Source organism: Tupaia chinensis, unplaced genomic scaffold (genome assembly GCF_000334495.1).
Source record: "Tupaia chinensis unplaced genomic scaffold, TupChi_1.0 Scaffold149011_1, whole genome shotgun sequence".
NCBI classification, from domain to species: domain Eukaryota; kingdom Metazoa; phylum Chordata; class Mammalia; order Scandentia; family Tupaiidae; genus Tupaia; species Tupaia belangeri.
This window is the reverse complement of record NW_006208857.1, coordinates 383,866-384,726: the sequence shown is the minus strand read 5'-3', so window position 1 is coordinate 384,726 and position 861 is coordinate 383,866. Positions and strand designations below refer to the sequence as shown.

At 65.0% G+C, this 861-nt stretch overlaps 1 protein-coding gene across 2 annotated transcripts in view; it reads left to right on the top strand.

Moving 5' to 3' along the window:
• ATN1 (atrophin 1) overlaps window positions 1-861 on the top strand; it is a 7,610-nt gene that overhangs the window by 2,353 nt on the left and 4,396 nt on the right. For both annotated transcript variants that reach the window (XM_027769218.1, XM_027769219.1), the window contains exon 5: window positions 1-861. This exon is cut by the window's left edge and continues 4 nt beyond it. In XM_027769218.1, coding sequence (XP_027625019.1) covers window positions 1-861 — 861 coding nt within the window.

The window sequence follows — 861 nt, the reverse complement described above, 5'->3', positions numbered from 1 at the left end:
CCGCCCTCCCCTGCCCCCCCAGACAGCAACCCCCGACAGCCAGAGCCTGGCTTTGAACCCCATCCTTCTGTGACACCTTCTGGATATCATGCTCCCATGGAGCCACCTCCATCTCGAATGTTCCAGGCTCCTCCTGGGGCCCCTCCCCCTCACCCACAGCTCTACCCTGGAGGGGCTGGTGGAGTTTTGTCTGGACCCCCAATGGGCCCCAAAGGGGGAGGAGCTGCCTCTTCAGTGGGGGCCCCTAGTGGGGGCAAGCAGCACCCCCCACCAACAACTCCCATTTCAATATCAAGCTCTGGGGCTGGAGGTGCACCCCCATCAAAACCACCCAACACGCCAGTGGGTGCTGGGAACCTGCCCTCTGGCCCACCCCCGGCCACCTTCCCCCACGTGACGCCAAACCTGCCCCCCCCACCTGCCCTGAGACCCCTTAACAATGCATCAGCCTCTCCTCCTGGCCTGGGGGCCCAGCCGCTCCCTGGGCATCTGGCCTCTCCCCACGCCATGGGGCAAGGTATGGGTGGACTTCCTCCTGGCCCAGAGAAGGGCCCAACTGTGGCCCCCTCTCCCCACCCCCTGCCCCCTGCCTCCTCCTCCTCTGCCCCAGCTCCGCCCATGAGGTATCCCTACTCCTCCGCTGGCAGTAGCTCTGCAGCGGCCTCCTCTTCCACTTCTTCCTCAGCCTCCCAGTACCCTGCCTCCCAGGCCTTGCCCAGTTATCCCCATTCCTTCCCTCCCCCTACCAGCCTGTCCGTCTCCAATCAGCCACCCAAGTACACTCAGCCTTCGCTTCCATCCCAGGCTGTGTGGAGCCAGGGCCCCCCGCCACCTCCATATGGCCGCCTCTTAGCCAATAGC